Source organism: Anopheles moucheti, chromosome X, assembly GCF_943734755.1.
Source record: "Anopheles moucheti chromosome X, idAnoMoucSN_F20_07, whole genome shotgun sequence".
NCBI lineage: Eukaryota > Metazoa > Arthropoda > Insecta > Diptera > Culicidae > Anopheles > Anopheles moucheti.
The window spans coordinates 15,608,308-15,629,810 of NC_069142.1; the positions used below are offsets into that span (position 1 = coordinate 15,608,308).

At 42.8% G+C, this 21,503-nt stretch overlaps 1 protein-coding gene across 1 annotated transcript; it reads left to right on the forward strand.

Moving 5' to 3' along the window:
- The first annotated feature begins 6,671 nt into the window (after positions 1-6,671).
- LOC128306858 (uncharacterized) lies at positions 6,672-19,778 on the forward strand. Its single transcript, XM_053044487.1, has 7 exons — positions 6,672-6,768; positions 11,591-11,640; positions 11,732-12,086; positions 12,162-12,913; positions 13,137-13,397; positions 13,484-13,753; positions 13,840-19,778. Exons 1-7 carry the CDS (start codon positions 6,703-6,705, stop codon positions 17,504-17,506), a joined length of 5,421 nt encoding a protein of 1,806 aa, XP_052900447.1. The 5' UTR covers positions 6,672-6,702; the 3' UTR covers positions 17,507-19,778.
- The last annotated feature ends 1,725 nt before the right edge of the window (positions 19,779-21,503 follow it).

Genomic DNA, 21,503 nt, shown 5'->3' on the forward strand with positions numbered 1-21,503 from the left:
GTGCCATCTTTTGCCCAAGGGTCCTTCATATATTCCGTTTCTCCGGGCTTTTTCTTTTGTTTTGCTCACCGACCCCCACTTACTTGCTACGTTTGGGGCTTTCGCAGGACGTAAATTCCTCGCTCGGTCGTTATTTGTCAACACTCACCGTTTCCACAACCCATCACGAACTTCAGTACATCAATAATTGACTCAGTTGTGCTGGGAGTTTTGCTCTCTCAGAGGAAAAGCGACGCATTACTTTTGTCCAGTTTACGACTATTTCCATCTGACGTCTTTCACTCTCAAATGGGGGTCTCTGTGGAAAAAAATCCGACCGGTTCCTAGCAGTAGATGGAAACTACACCAGTTGACCATACAGATGGCAAAGTTTCCCATGCACTCACACACCCGCATACATTAAATCGATCTTTGGTGAAATGGAATTATGGAACCACCCGTCGTACCAAATGGAAATGAGAATGCCTGTTGACCTGTGGTTAACGTGAGTGTCGTGCCGGTTTCATGCTACCGTACACGTGATTGCATGTAAACAATTACCAACCGGCTACTTAGCATCGACCCGATCTGTAGTATCATTCGTACTCGTTCCCACGAACAGATTCTCGATCCGGCAACACGTGTAAAAATAATAATGTACCTTTCCGAGTACGATGATGAGTGTTTTTTTTATTGCTTAGGTGACCCTGAATACCTATGGACGTCCTACATTGCTTTTCAGTTTATTGTTGTATTTTTTAAATCTTACTTATGTTGCAAGTTTGGAAATTCGAACAAATAAAATAGAAATGCACGGAAATGTAATTGTGAGGAAAAAGCGAAAGAATTTTGAACAACACACGATAACTTCATCACCGACATAACGTTAATTTGTACGTTACAAATGGTGAATGTAACGATAACTTACCTGTTTGTCGATGTACTAATCTGTTTGCGAAATCACCCGGTAAACTGCTGAAGGTTGTTTGCTGTTTCACCCGTGCTGGTTCCGTTGCAATTGATTGCAGACTAAGAATTGCGTAAGATGGGTCCAAGGGTGGTGGCACGCTGCTTAAAAGCTTATCATCATCCTGTGGGTCACTTTCGGTATGGTTGATATGTGCATTCGTAGAAACAAAAACTAACACACGATTTTGACACCTTTCACCGTGCGCCTAGCTGGAACGCCCCGTAGGTAAATCTAGGCTGCCGGATTGCTGTGAACGTTAGTTAGATTTGATGTTTTCTCGCAGCTGGATGTAATGTCTACAATTTAGCATAAACACAGATTTACATCAAAGCTAGGAACTCCAGCCCTTTTGCATGCCGTACTCAAATTCAAAACTATCGATATTTGGAATTCGTTTAAATTGTTTTCTGTTCGCACACTATGCTATTAGATAGATCTTAGGCTCAACTGACAAAATAAAATAAAATCAACAGCAAATCTGCCGAAAAGCACGTGTGAGCGCGTCTCAGTCACCCGACGCGATCCAGACAAAAGCTACGTTGCGACTGCGAGCTCTTCGTAGCGAGACGCCACGCCATGGTCAGACACTGTGACTCGTTACTTCCCTTGCTCCTCAAAAAAGCTGGCACAACCGAGACACGTACAGCTCACCTGGTCGTGCGCGGCAAATGCGTGAAATGAGACGTTACGCAGCGCAAACTTAGAGACGAGAGCGGTACCTTCAGCTCCGTATGTGTGTATATTTGCGTTGGTTTCATAGTAAGGTTGGGAGTGAAAGGAGCCATTCGGATGGATCCGCATTAGTGCAACAAAACGAAACCGTTGATTGGAAAGTAGTAGGAGGCAGATACAATTATTGGGAAGATGTGATCTCTATGGTAGATTTTTAAGAAAGATCAGCGAACACCAAACGATCTATATGATTTCTTACACATAATCAATGTGTTAATGAATCAATTCATAATGCATACGAATCTTTAGAGAGGAGACGCTCAAATCAAGGAATCAAATCTCAAAGGATGCATCAATTCTCCGAACAGTGGCGGATCTTGGATCTCTTGGAGACCTTAAGCGGAATGGTAGTTGGGTCCATTTTTGGCAACTAATGGAGAGAGGGGGGTCTCTGAAATTCTCTTCCGTTATCATCGTGTAATGAACAACGTGCATGACTACTTTCATCATAAAGCTCTTACACACTGTGACACTCTCGCATTTCTTTGGCGCAGTATGACAGACGGGTGTAAATAGTTAAGTATGTTCTGTAAAGCCTGGAGATACCATCAAACGCGATGCCATGACATGAAGTGTGCCTAGTCGAGGAGCCACACAAAATTACCCAACAACAAGAAGGTTAAATGAGCCCAGAGACAGAGACAAAATAAAGCAAAATTGATTGCTTTTGCATACTACATGGTTCATGTGTGAGTTTTAGACCTTATTACAAATGTCTACCCAAAGTTCGCTTTTCAAAGTAAAACTCGAAACTCATGGCCAGAACACCCTGATGAGTTTATTAAACTTATTATTACACAAATCGCTATGTCACGATTGAATTAATGCAACGTTCATTCTACGGCCAAAGTTATTGGAACAACGTCAACATTAGTGTTTATGCAACCGTTTCAGTTACTAAATGCTGTTCCAGTTAATGAAGATGAGGTCATTTTTTCAATTCATTCAAGTTAATTTAGAGCGCTCGTCTGCATGTTTTTATTACAAATTGTTTCCTTCCTGTAGGTTAAAATAGCGTTACATGTTTCAAAGTTTTAATCTCTACCCATTGACCTTCGAACCGTTCGATTTCCACCCTTGTCCTTTGTACTCGTACACAAATTAATTGATTTGTTCAGCAATTTAATTGTGAATGGGGTACTCAGTCCGCGCAATTTGCAGTACCCGTATCATGTATCGAAGTATATCTATATGTTTGTACTATATGTATTTACTAATTATCACGTTTTTAATTTATTCATGATTTGTGAGTAGAGCCAGAATAATAAAACTTAATAAAGATGTGTAGTTATTTCGCTCACATATTTTATTACAATTTTTATGAACGCACTGTGTCCCCGTTATCTAATATTCGTTACCTTTACGTTAAGCATAGCTCAGACGTATTCTTTTGAGCTGAAGAGTCATTCATATGAATCATTAGTGAGAAGCCATTTAAATCAGGAATCAACTCTGAAAAGATCTATGAATCTTGAATCCATAAAGAGCACTCCCCCCTGGCTAGAGAACAACCCCCTTGCCCTACTTTGGCAGTTGGAAGTTAGCGAGGGGATCTTATTGAAAGTCATAAAGCTTGGATCTGGAATGATCTTTGAAGATTCATGTATCTTTGAAATAGCGATTCAGATTCGTTCATTCAGTTCAAAGATTCATTCATATTCATTAGTTGGAATTAGATTACCCCATATTTAAAGTAATTAAGATTGACTGACAATAGACTGGAAGAGTTTAAGGTAGGCCAACTTTACAAATTTTTGGCATAAAAAAAATAAAATTGGCCTGGGTGAAATTTTATTTCAATTTATTAATTACCTCAGTATGAACGGTTCTTCGATCTCCACATTATGGCCATTAAGCGCATTGGTCGGTAATAAGGGCAATTCGCTTAAAGTAGTGTCAATATTTACAGTGAAGTATTCCGGAACATTCTTTTCAAAGTAGTAGATAGATAAATTGCAATCTTCAGTTTTTCAGCTTATTTAATATTTCTCAACGACCATTTCGAAACAAACTAAACTCCTCAATCCCAGATGTATACACATGTGCAAATATAGCTTAATGTTGATGTTGACGCATTCAACATGGCGAGAAACAAGCTGGTGTGTTTAAACCGCCCTTCAGACCATATATGACATCAAGGGTCGCTATTTGTCACATAGCAAATTCATTGTTAATTAAAAATCAATGTTACGGAGCAATAGAAATAAAAACAAACCAATGGATTTTGGTTGGTTTTTGTTCATGATTGTTAAAAAACTGAATCAATTACGTTATTGTTATTATGGACTAAATGTCGTAACCATGAATTATAATTACTGTCTCATAAGTTTGATTCAAATAAACACTTCTAGTTGTTAATTATAAGTATGAAGTAGACATGAATTCAAAACAGAAGAGCTTAAGCTACAGAATTTCTATTCAGTATTGTATTCCTGAACTGTTATGGCATTCTTCAAAAATTTTAAAACAAATGAGTTAATACACATTTTTCAACAAAACAAACGGAAACTAATTACAAAGCAAAAAATACTGCTCGTTATTTTAAAAACGATACTTTTATGACATCTTTTTAAAAAAGATGTCTAAAAACTAAAGTAAACAAAAACTTTTGAACAAAACCCAAGCAATAAATCGTTTTAGCAATCAATGATGATTGCCTATTTTCATGAAAATGTGTCGAAAGAATACTGAAAGGATATCGCTCTTTCTGCCACTGTCTGTACCAGAAGAGCGAAGAAAACTATCAAATGTATATCTAAAAAAACCTTCTCTCTACGCATGGGGCATCCTAAGGTGCACATTTGAGTAAAAGAGCAACAGCGGTTTGGAGAAGCAGAGAGAGGGTAGCATAAACTTACCCAAGAGCCTATGCTCCCGAAGAAAGAAGAAAGAGCAAAGCGCATCGCAGAGGTATAGCATAGGAAGTAAACAAAAGGTACTATAGCAGGCATGGGTGCAAGAGTGGGCCAGCCGTATCATTGGAGCAACTGTCAAAATGGCCGTCGTGGTTTGCTGCTGTTGCTGTGTGGTATCGTCGAATGGTTGCACACACTGCACACGGTATGTGTCGCTACAAGTAATAGAGATCGCAAAAACGATCCGCTCTTGCGTCTAGCATTGGTGTTGGGCAAACATAGAACGCAAGCCAATCGTCTGCTGGAAGGATGGACACATCGGCGAGCTAGTAACTGGGTTTGTCAGTTTGCAAAAGTTCCATCCTGACTCCGTACGACAATAGTGCACGGAAACAGTGTAACAAGTGGAGGTAAAAAGTAAAAGAATCTGAAGAAGTAGAATGCCAGCGTAGGGCGAATGAAAGAAAGTACCCCACAATCAACTATTTATTCTCGCATAACGCCAATGCATCGTTTGTAAAAGGGAGTTGCACACCAAACAAGGAGCAAAGAAGTATACACACAAGCACAGCCCATTCACTCTGTAAGTCCATTCCAGGCGCCAAGTGTAATAAACCTCGGCTGCAAACAAAAGCAGGAAAGAAACGGCAAACAAATCATAAAAAGTGGTGACAGTAGCTGGGCCACACACACGCGCGTAGTTAGTCCCAGCTGCTGTAATAGTGTTTATGCTGCATCCTGATCGTGTACGTGCGTATGTGTGTCGTGTATGTCGACATCCACCAGGATACGTTACTATGAGGGTGGAAAAAGCTCGCCTCCGGTGGAAGTGAAGACCTTATTGGGTCGTAACAGTGAAGAAAGGACGCCATTTGCTGGTCAAAAAAAATAATGTGGCCAGTGACACCGGTCCAAATAGCGCCGAGTGTATTCTGAACTACCCATACAATCTGCTATGTGTTCTGGGATCCTGCAATCAAACAAAAAAAGACGGTCCCTACGTCCCAAATCCTCCGGAGCACGCACAATACGCGACAGAATAATGTGAATAAGATCGAAAGAGAAGAAGAGAAAGAGCCGAAAAGATGTGCGACGGAAAGAGAAGAGCAAAGTGACAGACCGTTTCAATCAAACCCACCCTGTTCGGTGTTGTGGTCATAGCCGCCCCGCCCCGTCCGTCCATCGAACCATCCTTTTTCGGTGCGTACGTCAGGGTAGGAATGATAACAGTGCGACATCACGGTAACAACAACAATAGATTGCAACTGGAAGAAAGCGTTTTAGCTCTATGCCGTCCCCACCCTGCCTATACTGTGCGACACCAACGATGGCGATGTATTTGTGACCGAGGGCACAAGTTTGGTGTGAACGTTGTTGGGGTAATGTGTTCATGTGTTTGTGTCTAATGTGTACCCTATATGTGGGTGTGTGTGTGTGTGTGTTACCGTAAAGAGCCCTTCCTCGCAGGGCAAGGTGTATCCCGGCACGGTACTGTGCTACCATACAACTGCACCACCATCCTTCTTCGGGGAGTTCCGTGTGGTAGCGTGTTTATTGTGTGCGTTTTTTGTCAAGCATGACCCATTTTAAATCAAAAAGAGGAAATCCTACCATCACCCCCGTCCCATTACATCGACGCTGGCGCATCTGTAGCTGTGTGAGTGTTTTTGTGTTATGTACGAAGCAATAGTTCCAAAGGTGCAGCCACCGAAGAGCAGCAGAAGAAGACGTGTACAGCATTCAAAACCAGTATTTGTTTATTTATATATGTGTATTTTTGTGTGTAACGGAAGTGTGGTGTGCGTGTGTATGCTGTGACCAAACATCATTGTCAACAGCCGCAAAAAGCAGTGAACAAAACACGACGAAAGAATGAATGCGTGTCTGCATCTGCAAAGAGGTCAACATCAGCGCGAATGCAACTATCAAACACAGCTAAAGAAACCCCTGTACAATCAATCAACTCTATGCCGAGGATCGTTGTTTTGTTCCGAGTCGTTCTTTTCGTAAAAGAAAACATTATGTGGAAGAGGGGTGCAGGTGTGTTTACTGTTAGTGAGTTCGGTTCGCTTCGAAGACAGTATTAGGAACGGTTGCAATATCTATATATTAAAATTTAAATATACGTATGTGTGTGTGTGTGCGTTCAACAAACCACGCGAGCGCATGGTCCTTATGGCATTGGCCACCAGTCATCAGCATCCCATCAGCAATCAAGGCGGCTCCAATCCGGTAGGTAGCTACCAAAAAGTACCCCCTACCAGTCATGTAGGCTGGTTCGTTATTTGCAAATAAAATTAGATTTTAAACTTATACAATTCAAGTTGATAGATGTCTGTACTATATCTATTCTATAGCCTAAACTGAATGAGCCTAACGATGAATCTCTATTTTGAAAATTCTTAAATCCTCACAGGCCATTGTAGCTTCCAATTTTAACGAATCTTTAAAGCTTGATTAATCCCCAAAAATTCAACCCAACGTATGATTAAGAATTTTTATAACTCTTTGGATAAAATCAATAAGAAAAAGAAAGTAAAGCCTTTATGGGAGTTTTGGCTAGAGTCGGGCCACACATAGCAGATTGATGAATCCTAAAAGTTCAGATTGATGATCCTTATCTTCAAACATTGATCGATTTATCTTCAAGAGTGTTGTACATAATGAATCTTTTGAGATGAATGCACATAATGAATCTTTTGAGATGAATGCATATGAATCTTTAAAGAGGAGCCATTCAAATCTGGAATTGATTCTCATTCATCAGATTTTAAATACTCAGAGAAGTGGTGGATCATGCCCGTTGGAGGCCTTAAGCGGCACGGTATTCGGGCCCATTTTTGGCAACTGATGAGGGGTGGGATACTAGAAGGAAGGGATCTTATAGGATTCATGAAATATATAAGATCATTAGGTGTTTCGTTTAATGCTCAAATATGCGGAAAGATTACATCGTCAATAGACATTTCCGGGGCAATAGCTCTAGGATTCACGTTTGTTTGCGCCGTGTTTTACAGAATCCTGGTATGGATCATTGTAATGTCACCTTGATGATCTCATGTGATCCTTGGTGGGTGCATATTAAGGCATGCTGACGTTACCTGGATTCAACTACGTGCATGGAGGCAGATCACATGCAAGAGAAATCGGTTGTATGTGTTTTTTTTTCTTTCTTTTGTTGTCCCTTGTCAATCCGGTTTCCAGTGTTGAGTTAACAGCCACTTTGTGGTTCGAGCAGAAGCAAAGAAATCCATCAGCATATTTGCTTAAGCGTTTTTGACAGAAACTCTCGTAAGTTTAAAGCATTACCGTTTAACATATACTAAGTTTCGTAGTGGCAATTTCGTCAGCTTCGCCCAATTGTTTGGAGCTATCTATTTTGTAATTATCTATCGCAATCCTGGTAATGTCCGTAGCATAGTTAAGACCAAATATTGATACAAAAACAAGATAAATTCTTTGGACCAGGAAACACTCCTTGAGGCAGCCATGGCAGAAAAGAAAACCTGATGTTGTCTTCAAAAGGTTTCAGTAAGTAGGCCAAGTTCCGAAGCGGAAAAAAATCGATCATGATCGATTGGTAGACTGTCTTGTAAGAGGTGCTGCTGTGATCGGATACACGGCTGAGGACGGGCAGAATATCGTCCCGCAAGCTACAAGTAAAATGATATCTTTAAAATGATCTTTAAACGCGAATGCAATAAAAAAATGGCACAGAAACAGGTTTTGCAACGTTCCCTGTACATATATATATATCCTTTCGCGCAAGTTTCCTCGATCTGGTTATAGTAGTTTTTCCTGTTTGTCAGTATTCCAGGTCGGTGCACATATATCTGTCTTTCACACAGCCTAGACCAGTTGAAACTTTCATTTACTGGCAGCCCGAATGATGCATCTTTTCATCACCACAAAGAAGAACGCGTAAACGTAGTTTTAGCGTACATTTCTAGCGGTATTGTAATGCGCCATACCGCTGGGTAATGAAGATGGTGAGCATCTGATTAATCTTTCAATCAATTCCATAGCTGTGCTGATCACTAGCTTTGGTTAACCGTTCCATTTATAACAATCTGTCATTGTTTTTATTATTTCGCCTGATTCTTGGCTTTCAAACGACAAAATCTGACAACTCGCTGCAAAAAAACCCTGCAGTAAAAATCATATTTCTCTTTACAATTTATGTTACAATTGCAGCGCGGTAGACGAAGAATGCACATCTATAGACGGAGTATGAAAATCGGTTAAAGCGATCCACGTTGGTCTCGCCAACTAGGAAGCATCGCTGAAGGACCATCGTATTGCTCGAGTCGCATGCCGACTAAAATTAGAATTTGTCTACCGTAAGGCATCACCGTGGCGGTGTGATGTGTGAGTTGTTTTTTCCGCTGTTTATTAAGGGCGGGCTCTCATCCGGTGGCTACAAATCCATAAAGATGTTCGCAATACAGCATGATGTGGAGAGAATCTCATACCAGATCTGTTGTCCAATCGTGTCATCGTGTTTGCGCTTTATATATTTCCATCTAGATCGAGAAGCAGCGGTGCTATTCTTCTGCTGTGCTGAGTAGAAAAAAGAGTGGCTAGATGCAGAGATCTACGTGGGTCAAAGGGAAAAGTAACTGTAACTGCGTAATAATTTTGCCAATATGTACGCACTATCTTGATGTTCGTTGACATTGGGTATCAACATCTCTAGAAACTAGCTCACCAACCTCAACAGTTGACATCGGGTGGGCAGTAAAATTTGTGATAATAAAATTATTCATTTATGATCCATTGAACATCATAATTAATGAAACGGTAAAAAAGGTATTTTCTGAAGGGTGAAACAGCATGCATTTTACGCTGAACGGGTGTAAATACGGGTGTAAATATTTATAGTGCCTGTTGTAAAAGTGTGTGCTGCCCTCTCTCTCTCTCTTCGCTCTCAGCGCATCTATCTGTTTGGATACGCGTGTGTGTAGTGACAAACGCAGCTAACAATGCAGTTTTGCTTATTAGATACTGAGATTTACCACACTTGGATTGTTGGTCTGCACACGATCCCTACTTGTGGAGAAAGAGCCGGCAACCGTTTTGTCGTGCTTGGTCGTGTGCAACCCGTAGATTTCGTTTCAATGGCAACCCGAAACAATCTTTCGATTAATGTCGATACGTTGATATGATGAACAAATGCTGGTGAAGGACAATGGTGGTGTTCAATGGAAAAACGGAAAGCAATAATATTTAACAAGCAATTCTTCTAAGCTCTAGTCTGCCGTTCGCATTTTCGTCCCTCTCCACTAATGCTCTGCCTGCAGCTAAATTTCATGTAATTGATTGCTCTTTTCCGCTAACATTTTTTATTCTTTTTTTGTATGAAGAATTCTCTGACTTTTATTTGGTTTTCGTCCATTTTGGATGTTTTTTTTTTCGAACAGTAAAAGTAAAAGTATACGTTGGCCCATTTGGTTGCCGCCTGGTGTCATTCAATGTTAAACGTGGAATTGAAACACACAACAGGCAATAGCAATGAACGGATGAAACTTTATTTCAACAACAAAAGACATACATTCGCAACATATGGCCCTCACGCGGGACGCTTTACGCGGTGAATAATATACAGAGCGAGTGTAACGTATTCACCGTTGATGCAACACATATTAGTGAGCCTCGCTTTCCGTTTCTTTCCGATGGCCTTCACGGTGTACGCGTGTTCCGAAAGTCACTCTGCTGCATCGGCGCGGCCACTCGATTTTATGCGTAGGAGTGGAAGTTGTGTGTTTTGTGCCTGTACGTCCTCTGTTGGTGGTTGGTGGTGTAATGTCGCTAGCGTGTTAGTATTACTCCTCTCAGGCTGGTGTACTGTCTGGTATTTGAAGCCTGTCCATGTCCGTAAAATACCAAATCCTTCGACATGTTTTTTTTTGCAAATTCTGAAAATACTGCATCAATCACTTTACAATCACGGCTATAGCTTCAACCACTTATGTTTTAGCTGTGTATCGCCAATTTACATTTAAGTGATAATTATCGTATTTCGCCATGTGTAAAATTTTCATTTGGCGAAATTTGGCTTTTAAAAATAGGCGTGCATCTTCCTTGATTGGGTATCACTTTGCTTTCCACTAGATTCGACTCCTAAAACAATTTTGTAGTAAAATCGGGGACCTCCGGTCTTCATAGGGTGCCTTCCTAAGAATCTTTCTTTGAACAGATTGAATGAATCTGAATTTCTATTTGAAAGAATATTCAATATTTATGAATATCAAAGTTTTCTGACACCCTTGAAAGCTTGTCTGTTTTGTCTACCCCCCTCCCAAGGATTAATTACTCATTTAGGAGTCGGTTGTTGATTTAATTTCCTTCTCACTTAAGATTCATATGAATGACTGTTCTCAAAAGATTCAGTAAGCACTAAACTATATATTTCATTATCAGATATTTTATCAGATCGTTCGTCGGGTACATCCGTCAGCAATTAAACTGTTGATGTGTTGCATTCTGGTTAAAAATGCGGTTCGTGGCATGTGTGTTCGCTTGCTGATAATGCATTCGCCTGTTCGTCTATCGTAACGCAGATTAATACACAGTCGCTATGGGTTGCATTTTTTTAGAAAGACATTGTGATGCATCGAAAGCAAATAACATGGATACATCTAACAATGGCAACGTTGCGTATTTCCAAGTAGCAATGTTTATCGAAACAAACGCATCATAAACAGCCAACCTTCAGGTTTGCGATTGTTACGAATTTTTAGTTGGAATGCATTCAATAGACCCTTTTGTTTAGATTTATTTGTTTCATCATCCTAAATGTTATATACCTTCAGACCTAATGCTCAATTATAATACAAATAATCGATATAATCGATGTAGTAAAAAGTAACATGTTCTGCCAGTAAGATTTGATCGATCTAAAAGAGGTTTTAGGAAACCTTGTCAGCAGCAATATCCCAGCAACATCAGACAGATCAATAATAGACCTTCTTGTGTGGTATGGGTGGTTATAACAGATTAATATATTCCCTTTTTTATTTCATTTCATGATGGCACGTTCTGCTACAACTATAAGCAAAATATAAATTCACCAGACGATGAAGGGTCATCTAAAATAAACAAAAGGTAAGTTAACTGTTGGTGCTAGATTGGGTATGAGTTTTAAAATTATCAGCTCTAATAAAATCTTTTTCATTATCTTTTATTAACACATCAGCCGTAACGAATGCCAGAAATTCCGAACCAGTCAAGGGACCGTAGCCTTGATGCTTGGGTCAAACGAGCATCTTCATGCCTCGTGCGAGGATCATGTTAGAGTGACTAACACCACCGCTTCCTGTGTTTCTGCCAGCGTCAATGATTCCGGCACGGTGGATAGCATTTTAAATGTCGAATCAGCGAAAAGATATGCTGCCGGTGCAGTGGAAACCGGCGAGAGTATGGCTGAGAGTAAAACAGCCAGTCGACCGGCATCTTCCTGCAGTAGCGGCAGCAGTTCTTCCTCCTCCGATATTCAGCAGCACTTGCAGTCGATGTTTTGCTTACTACGTCCGGAGGAAACGCTCAAGATGGTACGTACAGTGTTGGATGTAGGAGTTGCCTTGCCTTTAAAAGTGTGTATTAAATATGTTCTTAAAATAAAACAGGCTGTAAAACTGGAATCTTTACGGACGGGTCGGACGAGGTACTTGGTCGTGGTATCGCGCACGGTTACAAGCAAACGCCACAACAACGGTACGTTATACCTAACCGGGAACGGAAATGCCAGTGGTATCTCGAACGGTACCATCACACCGTGGTCATTATCAGTGACGCCGGTAACTAGCACCGCCTCTACCACGTCTCAACACGTTGGTCGAACCTGCTCGACACAGTCCGCTACGACGGTGACTGCGGCCCACTTGCGCCATGGTAGCTGCACCAACGAGACATTTGCTGGCATCGATACGTTTGTGTCCAGTCTGGACAACTGTGTCCTTAATGTTGGTTCCATCAGCGGAGGTCGATTGCCCGATGGACACGTCCCGTATAGGAGTGATCAATGTGATAGTAAAACTAGTAGTAGGTTAATTAATAACACCGCAACCGCTAAGATGGCACCATCGGGTAGTAGTGCCGACTGCATCGGCGAACCTTTAACTACGGCCGGTTCGGATGAATTGACGCACAGTGATAAGGCAGTCTGCTCACACGAATCCGCAAGCGCCTTCAGTCATGGAGAACTGCAACATCAACAGTACCAGAACCAGCATTCGAACAGCAACAGTGCCATCTCCGTGGACGGAGGGAAAAAGATTGAAGAATCCTGTCTCCTCGGCATTGATTGCAACGAACGTACAACAGTTGGATTGGTGCTGAAAGTACTCGCGGACACATCCATACGGTTAGATGGTGATGGGTACGTATATCACGTTATTGCATACTACATCCTAGCCCTAAACACACAGAGAGACGTTTATAATTTATGAATGGCGAATACTGCTAAGCAATAGTGAAAAATTAATTAATTGCGTACACTTTATATTTATTCTTCTAATTTTTTTCCTATTCTCATGTTTTCTTTTTTCTTCTGGTATAATTATTTAAATATAATAAATAAAATTGATTTTTGCATCATGTAGAGGGTTTAGCGTCAGCTCATGCGGCAAGCAACATATATTTAAGCCAGTTTCAGTACAGGCAATGTGGTCCGCCCTGCAGACGCTGCACAAGGCATCGTTCAAGGCACGGGAGCACAACTTTTTTGCCGGTGGACCATCGCACGACTGGGTGTCGTACTATGAAGCGCACATTGATTCGGATCGTTCCTGTCTCAACGAATGGAACGCTATGGACTCGCTCGAAAGCCGACGGCCACCGTCGCCGGGCTCCATTCGTAGCAAGTACGTGTTGTGTTAGATGCGTTTGACGAAGATTTTTACACGGTTATAACTAATTCTTTGTACTCATCTTAATATATTTAATTTAGACCAACCGAGCGGGAGGAAACAGAAAGTGTAATACGTTCCAAGCTGAAGGAGGTGATGATGTCGGTAGATCTGGACGACGTGACGTCGAAGTTCATACGCGGTCGACTGGAAGAATTGCTCGATATGGATCTTGGCGAGTACAAACCGTTTATCGATGCCGAAATGCTCGTTATCCTCGGACAGATGGATGCACCGACGGAGATTTTCGATCACGTGTACCTCGGTTCGGAGTGGAATGCAAGCAACCTGGAAGAGCTGCAACGCAACGGGTAGGTGGAACACTATTAATGCCACACAAATTTCGATACTAACTGGCTTAAATTCTGGATTTCTTTCAAAAAAACAAATGACACAGCGTCCATCACATACTGAATGTAACGCGCGAAATAGATAATTTCTTTCCCGGACTGTTTCATTACTGCAACGTCCGTGTATATGACGACGAAAAAACGGATCTACTACGACACTGGGACAATACTTTCAAATTCATCTCACGAGCTAAAATGGAGGGATCGAAGGTACTAGTACACTGTAAGATGGGTATCAGTCGATCGGCCTCGGTCGTGATTGCGTACGCGATGAAAGCAAATGGTTGGAACTTTGATCACGCGTTGCGTCACGTTAAGGAGAAGCGAAGTTGCATCAAACCGAACAAAAACTTTCTGATGCAGCTCGAAACGTACCAGGGCATGCTGGACGCGATGAAGAACAAGGAGAAACTCCAGCGCAGCAAGAGCGAAACGAACCTAAAGTTAGCCGGAGCAAAGGAGGGTCGTTCGTTACCGGGTAGTGAACCGACACCGCTGATACAGGCACTCAACGGTGCTGGTGGCGGTCATGCCGCTGGTAAAAAGCAACCCTCCAATGGGGTCCTGCTAGTGTCCACGGGAGGAAAGGTTAGCCACATTGGGGAGGTCGTCGATGCCGATCTTTCTAGTGCCGGTGGTGTTGAGAAGGCGTCATCAGAAGGAAGTGATGAAGGAGACGCTGGTCCAGGTCGGGGACGGACACGCACACGTCAGACGAAACAGCAACCCGCTCATCAGTATAGCACGAAACAGCAGAAACAACAGGAAGCTTCTACACAAGAATCGCAACAAGAACAGCAAATGTCAGTCCCTGCAAATTCATGCATACGCTCGATGCACAGTAAAATAATGACAAATCTCTTTCTTCCGGCGACAACGAACAAAACGTTCACCCCTTGCGAAGGCAGAATTTGCACGCGCAGTTCAGGTGCATTAAAGCGCCACAAAAGTCTCTCACCCGATTCGTTAAGCACTCGTTGGTCCGGCAACTATGATTCTGAAGCATCGTCCCTTGCGTACACAGAAAAATCATTTCCGGCGACTGTGAGGGCATCGCGTACGCGCACCATGCTCGAATTGGTGGACAATCAAGCGGAACCATATGTCACGGCAGGTCCCGCCGGTTCTGGACGTCGGAAGCAGCAAAGCTACTCGCTGGAACATCTGCACGGTGGTGCACTTGAAATGCGCTCACCCTGCACGGAAACGAAAACGATCCGTATGCCATGTGGGAATGGACAGAACTACAGCGTCTCACCGAACCAGATAGTGCACCTCCAAGACAAGCTGCCGGCGAACGATGTACGCAAAACGATTTCTTCTAGCCTGGCGACGGCCGATACGGTTTCTTCTTCGACCCCAACGACAACGCGAACAGAAAGCTTCCTCCGGAGACTGTTCCCCAGCAGCATCGGAACCAGCGAACAGGGTTCCGGCGACAAAGCTCAGTCACTTACTGCAACAGTGCCATCCACCGTATCGTCGTCTTCATCCACATTGGGGTCCTCGGTGAAAACGATCGTTAACGAACTAGAGTGTAACAGTAGCAGTAGCAACATACCGATCGCACCACCACCGCTGCTGACGGATCCTGGTACAATATTGTCCACCGTTGTCCCGATACCAATTGCATCCGTGGCGGCTGAGGCAGCAGCAGTTGCGGTTGCCTCTGCCATTCGTGAAGCGACACGAAAGGATGTACCCGAGCTGAAGGAAGTGAATGCACCTTCTATCGTGTCGTTTGACGTTGGAAGCGATAATCGTACGAACAATTCCGAGCAGTGGGACCCTGGAGAGGCCGGCAATAAAAGTGAACCTATCTGTTGGACGTCTTCCGCGCAAATCATTCAACAGGACCCGGTGGGTGGATTTACGGAACCAAACCCCATTAACGTTGCAAGCAGTGTGGAGCAGCTGTGTGAAGTTGCATCCGAAACGGAGCCTGGACACTGCTGCTGCCCCAGCAGGACACCGCGCGAGGGTGTAATGCGCCAATGTTCCTGGAGTAGTTGTGATTCGAGCTGCACGGGTACGGATGGATCGCGAACAGGTTCTTCCTACATAGGGAGCATTAGCCAACGGCGTCTGACCACACCGGGCCAACCCAGTCCAGCGGTAAACAGTGGTAGTGTAGCGCCAATAGAAGAAAGGGAAGATATACCATGGCATCCAGGTACGGTGAAACGCACTAAGAAACGCATCGAACAACGCAATACGAATGCAGTCAGTGGGTCGATAAAATGGAACTCTCCTTTGTCAGCTCCATCGTTAGCAACCACACCTTCGACGGTAGTTGAAAAAAGTGCTTCAGTTGAAGTGGTTGCATCAACTGTTCAGACAACCGATCAACAGCAGTCGCAAAAACATCCCCAAGCTGAAACGGGCCACGGGGACGGCTATCAGCAGGTCGCCTGTGAAGGTCAGGGAATGGTTTCGTCGAGTTACGCCCGGCTGTCGGCATCGGCACCGGATTCGTACAATCTTTATGCGGAGCCAGCCAATCGGGCTGGCGAGTCGATCGTTACGACGAGTGTAATTGCCGAGCCATTCCCCGCCAAACGTCAAGTCAAGCTGAAACATCAGCATTCGTTTGCCGGTATTGGTGACGGTCTGTCGCTTACAGGTGAGCCCTCAACGTCATATTGTTTGCGAGTGAGCTTTCGTGGTGGTACCGGTGGTTTCGGCGATCGCCATCAACCCACCCAAGAGCAGGGCGATGGAGCTGAGGAAGATACGTTCAACGCTGGAAAAGTGCGAAATCTGAAGATGAGCTTTGAAGCGAAATCGAACGACCGTCGACAAGGGCCGAAGAAGGTACGATCGCTTCCATCCTCACCTGTTGCTGTGCACGTATCGATGGGTAGTCAAACGAAGCGAGCGTCTGTACAACCGACGTCCACCGTTAGCTCGTCCACAACGCCCTCAACAATGTCAGCTTCATCATTGCTATCTTCGATGCCGGGACCGGTAGTATCGAACAAAACCATACAACCGAGCATTACTCCACCCGAGGATGTGACAGTACGTGATCTGGTCGATCGGTACGAGGTGCAAGGTCCTCGCACACGTGTAACTGGCAGCAATACACTTACGCGTACACAGCGACCACGATCGGTATTCGAACCGCTCAAACAGAGCGGTGCCGGTAAACCGTTCACACCGCCGGCTAGCCTACTGTCTCACTCCACAACGCAGTGTCGTCTCGATGACTCAATGCGGCCACCGGTGCCTCCACTGGTGCGTGGATTAGTGATACCACAACATAGTGGGAGTGGAGCAAGCACCGTACCCTATAATAACAACAGCAGCAGCAACACGGGTACGAATAACAGCAATTATCACGCGCAATCTGGTCGCGTTTCCTCCGGAACCGTTGCTGTTGATACTGCCAGCAACAATAATGTCAGAAACAACAACACGCGAATAATGCTACAGTCGGCCGGATCAGGCGAAGGTGTTGTTGCTGTAGGTACGGTTGGAGGAAAACGACCACAGCAGCATGGTCGGACACATCCGCTGGCTAAAATAAGCCCAAACGCCCGGCATCACCATCATCACCTGCATGTGCATCACCATCATCATCTGGTGCATCATCAGTACACAATTGGACAGTTGCAGCAGCATCGCCACATTGGCACGACACCGGGCCCGGGTGTATCCGGTACAACAGGTTCATCTGCCACTGTCACTGCCAATGCTTACAACACGATGTGATCTCTCATCCTGTGTTAATTCACGCATTGGCCATCAGATGAAACAATTGGTGTCCTGCATGCACAGACGCGTCCAGTTCAGACAAAATACGTAAAGCCATCATAGTTGCTTCTAGGTGATGGTACGATGCTGGTGTTCCATTTGCTTTCTGTTTGTTTGTTTCTTTTTTTTTGTAATTTTGCTAATTGTGGAAAATGGTCCAAATTACGTTCTAGAGAGCACAACTATTGCAAAATTTGTTGCGCAGCACCCCTTACAGTGATGAAGTTTAGGCTCTAGCACAAACAGTCAGCATGTATTTTTAAAATTTTGTTTTTTTGCTATCTGTTTTCTCGATTGTGATGATGTTCTATTTTTTATACATATATATTTATTATTTCAATGTCAATAGAAAACAGCTCAATTCGTTCCTTGACATTTTTTGTATGTCATATATTCCACGGTTAGTAAATTCGTCAAGTGAACAAAGTCAATGGTGCAATAATGAAATGATATAAAATCAAGAAAACCAGCTTTTTTCTTCGGGATCTAACAATTAATCACACGTTTATCCCTGCTCCTCCATCGGGCGCCTTTGCTGCAAACAAACGATCAAAGAAAATAAACCATGTTCGTTTAGTCACCTTTTTCCTTTCTTTTGTGCATGCATTTCAATAACTTCTATTTGTTTGTAATCCGTTTTGTTGTTATGTTTTGCGTATAAAGCTTCTACGCGGTTGTTTTTGCAAATTTGAGCTTTTTTGTATTCGAAAATTATTTTAAAAAAATCTGTTTTATGAACCCAAATGATTGTATGATTGATTGATTATCAATTACAAACACCGTGCAAAAAGTTTGGTAACAATTGGGGAGCTTTAAAACATCAAACAGTTTATTCTTCGTCCCCTACTTCTACAATTATTCTATAAGTGAAACGATTCTTTTCCCGCTAGTTTTAACAACCTAGTCAAACAACCCTGAACGAAACTGATCCTTTGCGCATTTTTATTTTTAAACATTTTTTACCATTCCGATTTAATTATCATGCTTTTGCTATCTGTTATCTCGAATGTTCAAGCACTGGTGAAACAATTTTATCGATTACGGCTGATGTTATTGGTTGAAAGCATTATGTATCTGTAACACGGTAAATTTTTGCCTGATCTGTTCTGATATGGACTTAATAACAACTTAACAAAACATTAGTTTAGGAGCGATTTTATCTTTGAAATTATTTTTTACCCAGCGAAGGGTTTGCCAACTGCTCTAACGAATCACTCACAGTGATATAAATAATTCATGAGTTTTTCCACTCGTGAGCGAGCGACCGACTAGAATTAAATCCCAATTCCTGAATGACTTCTATTGTTAGCAATGAGTTATTAGTCACCGCGAGTTATAAACTCATGAATGATTTCAATCGCAAAAGCGTGAGTGAAAGTAACTCATTCTATCGTATGATTCTCTAGTACACATTCGATCGTACATGACTTAACTTATTGAAGGCGATTCTAACCGTTTCAACTGTTCTGGAGATGATGGTCAAATGAAGGCATGTGAGCTGTTTTAAGGACAAAGTACTTTTATTGCCCCATAGCCACATGTTCGTCATCTCTTTATCCAGCGATTTTTTAATTCATTGCCCAATGCACTGCATGCTCTTATTTAATGTACCTTTGATCTTTTGCTTTACATAAATATCCCATTTCTTTATATTACAATGTTTCGTACTGTAATGATCTCGCTACCGATGGGAATCATAGCAAAATTACAAAACAATACATATGAAGCAAATGGGTTCGCATCATGTGTGCGGTTGTCGTCATATTGGTCTTAAAGGACAACAATACGCGAATTTTGAATATGTTTTTAAAATAATGTGTGCCTGTTCAAAGTTATAGGGACATGCCAAGAAGCAGAACTGCATTTCCAACGTACCAACCCCCTCCCCCCCACCTCCCTACCCCTACTTCCACACCCCTCCTGACGGCTTCCGATTAATGTTAGTCTTATTTTAATGATACATGTTAAACGATTGTGCGTGTGTTTTTGGTGTGCGTATTGTGTGCATATATGCCCGTGCATGTATATAAGCTAGGTAGATGGAAAAAAGTGAACGACTAGAAAGCAAGGATAACCAACACACGTAACGTGCAAAATTCAGCAAGAAAAGATAAAAATGACAGATCTATACAACAAGACCATCCGCTGTGTACAGTTAGTTACTCATTTCAATTTCATCGAAAAAAATGGATACGCTAAACGTTAAATCAATAAATGCAGAAAAATTTATGCCCCCAAGATTACTATGTGATTTCATTCCAACGCTTATAATGTCATGCCTAACAAATCTTCGTAATACATACTTTAAGCCACTTATTCAGATATCTTGATTCCAGATATCATCCAGAATCAGCGGCGTATCAAACGGTAGGCGGAGTAGGCGGTCGCCTAGGGCCTCGCCGTGTTGGGGGCCCCAAAAAATGTGTGTAGTAGTTGTATACATAGACCCAGTCTCAGTGAGTATGCGATATCAATATGTTATGTCCTTGGATCCTTGGTTATGCATGTATGGATCCTTGTGCGGATCAGATTGATGTTATCTCCTTTCGTGGATGCTCTCTTGGTGTCAGAAATCACGAAACCGGTCGCTTCTTGCGTGTCCGATCGCATGCGCGGAGACTTCGACGAAAGGAAAAGCGCTTCAAAATAATATGCAATGACGACTGAGATGACCGTGTGCTCCTCTAGCTATTGTGAGCTGGACACTAAACACTAACGGTGATTAATTCTTTCCATTTTGCTCTCTGTTGTCCCCCAACAAAGATTGTCATCAAGAACAAGAATACCCATGTGGGAATGTGGGAGGCAAACAGTACCGCGAGTCAATCTGCTGATATATGTGATATGTGATATTAACATCTATTGTACTGCCTTTAATCCGTATCTTCGTATGCTGAGCGGTGTCCACGTCCTTCGGGCACCGGCACAGCTCAGCTCGTCGGTATATTTATGCAAACTATATACTCAGTACAAAACCGCATGCAATTATGCGTGCGATCAGCATTTGCTGGTGGCGACGTTTTCTTCTAAACGCTTTTACGTACATACGTGAAGCATTTTGTGGACAGTGTTTTTGTGTGTTTATTAAAAGTTTATTTAATAGTTCGATCTTCGAATTCGTGGTTGAGTTGAGAAAAGGGATCAACGGCGGATCAAACGGTAGACGGAGTAGGTGGTCGCCTAGGGCCTCGCCGTGTTGGAGGCCCCAAAAAATGTGTGTAGTAGTTAAAGATGTATACATAGGCCCCCTCTCCTTATGCTAGAGGGGCCCCCAGGCGAAATTTAACGGCGAACTACCCGTGGGATGATTCAAAGTGAGTTCAGGAGCCCCTTCTTAATGCGCCTTTAGTTTTGCCTCTCCAGGACACAATTTTCACTCGTTCTCTACAAATCCTTGTGTTGATAAATCAACGGTCAATTCAACTGACTCTACCCAAGGAACCCGAGACGTCGACGTGATTTTTTAGAATGTTGCCACGGCGGCAACCGACTCTTGTCACCCGATTTATATCAAAGTGAGACAATCGCCGTTTAAAATAAACTTGAATTGTTAAAATACGCGATTGTCTCACTTTGATATAAATCGGGTGACAAGAGTCGTTTGCCGCCGTGGCAACACCTTGGCTTCGCGGAAGTTATCAACATCATCGAATGTACATCTGCGACGGTATATTATAGGACTGGAACAGATTTTTGAAGTCTGGATCGGATCGGATCAACCGATCCACCTCCAACTTCTCATCACTAGAACAGAAGTTATCAGGAGGAAGAAGGATGCTCTCCTGGCATCCGAAATCTGAAATCGGTTCGATTGTATGGAATTTCGTATCCGCTGACGGGAAGATTGAGCGAGATAACAACGGATACTTCTTCCTAGTCACTTGTACTAGCGATCGTTCTCGCGAGTTTGATAGTATTCAATAGCGAATTTGCCCATCAATATCGCACCTCCAAC